At 46.5% G+C, this 1,866-nt stretch overlaps 1 protein-coding gene across 1 annotated transcript in view; it reads right to left on the reverse strand.

Annotated features, from left to right (window-relative positions):
• Window positions 1–70: 70 nt before the first annotated feature.
• Window positions 71–1,866, reverse strand: part of MGYG_02089 (ATP-dependent DNA helicase hus2/rqh1) — a gene marked incomplete at both ends in the record, with an annotated part of 4,722 nt that continues 2,926 nt past the window's right edge. The window contains 4 exons of the mRNA XM_003174510.1: window positions 71–201; window positions 283–582; window positions 639–717; window positions 780–1,828. Coding sequence (XP_003174558.1) covers window positions 71–201; window positions 283–582; window positions 639–717; window positions 780–1,828 — 1,559 coding nt within the window. The remainder of the gene's footprint in view (window positions 202–282; window positions 583–638; window positions 718–779; window positions 1,829–1,866) is intronic.

A 1,866-nucleotide genomic window follows, 5' to 3' on the forward strand; every position in this document is an offset into this window, starting at 1 on the left:
AGAGCTACTTCGAGATCTGAAGTAGTGGGCGAGGATTTTCTTTTGCGGGTCTAGGGGTTGAGATTTCTTATTAAACCTGGCGCCAGAGGGTTTGTTTCGCGAGCTGATTTAGGGGGACGAGAACGCCTAGAACTGGTTTGACGTGGCTTAGGAGGTTGCGCGGAATCCGCCTTCGAATGGCTTGGTTGCCGTGATGCTTCTCTATTAGAGAACTCGAATTGAGAAACTTTTAACTGAAAGTTAGAAGCTGCGAGTACTTATGGCGTAGTAAGATAAACAAACCTTTTGTCTTGAATGATTGAGCGGTGTCATCTGGGAAATAGGGGCTCTGGTTCTGAGCGTCATCTGCGTAATTTAGTTCATCTTCAGTCCAATCACCATACATTTCGTCGTCGCTACTTATAGTAACAACGTTTTCATGGTTGGGGTCGTGAATGGCTTCGCCTTGTTCTTGGCCATCGGGACATCCCGCCATATCTTCGTAGTGTTTCTTTGACCTGGCAATGAGCCTCAAGAATTTTGGGCCATACCGCTCAACTTTGTCAGGATCAATGTTATGAATTCGGGAAAGTTCAGCCAGAGCTAATTGATCAAGTCAGTAAGGCTATCTGATAGAGTAAATATTAAGAAGAGCATACTAGAGGGAAGGCGAATGCCCATTTCTTGGAGGATAGCATCAGGAAACGGCTGTTCCCGAAGGCCTTTCTCCATCTTGATCTACGGCCAGAGATTAGTCAATCAATCAGGAGTTTTTCCCCCGGAAAATTGAATGAACATACCTGTTCACATTTCGATTTTGCCCTCATCAAAAACTCATCCAGAACGATTCCACGAAGATCACTCAATCCGGAACGGCTTCCGTCATCAGTTATTCTGGGGCCTAGCCGTGAGTGACGGGATCGTGGAAGATTTCCAGAGTTTCTTGCACCACGAATCGGTGCAAAACCATCACTATCATCTTCTTCACTGTCGTCTTTAGTATCATCATCGCTCTCCGTCTCCACCTTGTTACTTCTCCGATTTGGTATGCGTGAGTGAGATGGGCCTCTAATTGGAGAGGACACATTAGTGGATTCTGGCTGTTCCTCTCTTGCAGCTCGAACGCCAGTAAAGTTCATATCGGCTCGTCGGGTTGTAGTAGGTGCCTTCCCAGGAGTAATCCGAATTGGGAGCTCCGTCTTGTGCCGGCCGCTCTTGAAACGTTGCGCATTTCGCCCCCTTCTGACATGCTGAACAGCGAATCCCCGCTGGTTCGGTTCATTGTGTTCTTCAACTGCATCTTCATAAAGGAGGTGTCTAAATAGTCGCTCAACGTCGCCGCGTTCAAGGTCACTCCCGTATCCAAATTCTGGGAGATGAGAGAACTCTGACTGGCGTGAATAGCCTCTAAAGACATCCACGCAGGCTAGAACAGTCACTTTCGCGCTCTCCAATTTTTCAACAAGCCGTACAGCAGCAGCAGCATGCTGTGTAAAATCACGAATCTCAAATGTAAAGTCAGACTTGCAGTTATCACATGTCCTGTTGCAGTCTTCTCGTTTAAACTTTTCATCAAAATAAGCGAGAATTTGAGCACGCCTGCAATCTGTGATGTTCTCACAAAACTGGGTGACATGACGCAGCATCTGTCGTTGACGTTGTTTTTGTTCATAGGTAGCCTCTTTGTTTTTCTTGATCATGAAACCTATGGAAGTCGAGTCATAGTAGGCGTAGTAAAGATAGCATTCAGATCTCTTGCCATCTCTACCAGCCCTGCCAGTTTCCTGGTAGTACCCTTCCAGGCTTTGTGGAATTGAGTGGTGAATAACAAAGCGCACATCAGCCTTATCTATACCCATGCCGAAAGCAATTGTCGCGACAATAACG

Source organism: Nannizzia gypsea, genomic scaffold (assembly GCF_000150975.2).
Source record: "Nannizzia gypsea CBS 118893 supercont1.2 genomic scaffold, whole genome shotgun sequence".
Taxonomy (NCBI): domain Eukaryota; kingdom Fungi; phylum Ascomycota; class Eurotiomycetes; order Onygenales; family Arthrodermataceae; genus Nannizzia; species Nannizzia gypsea.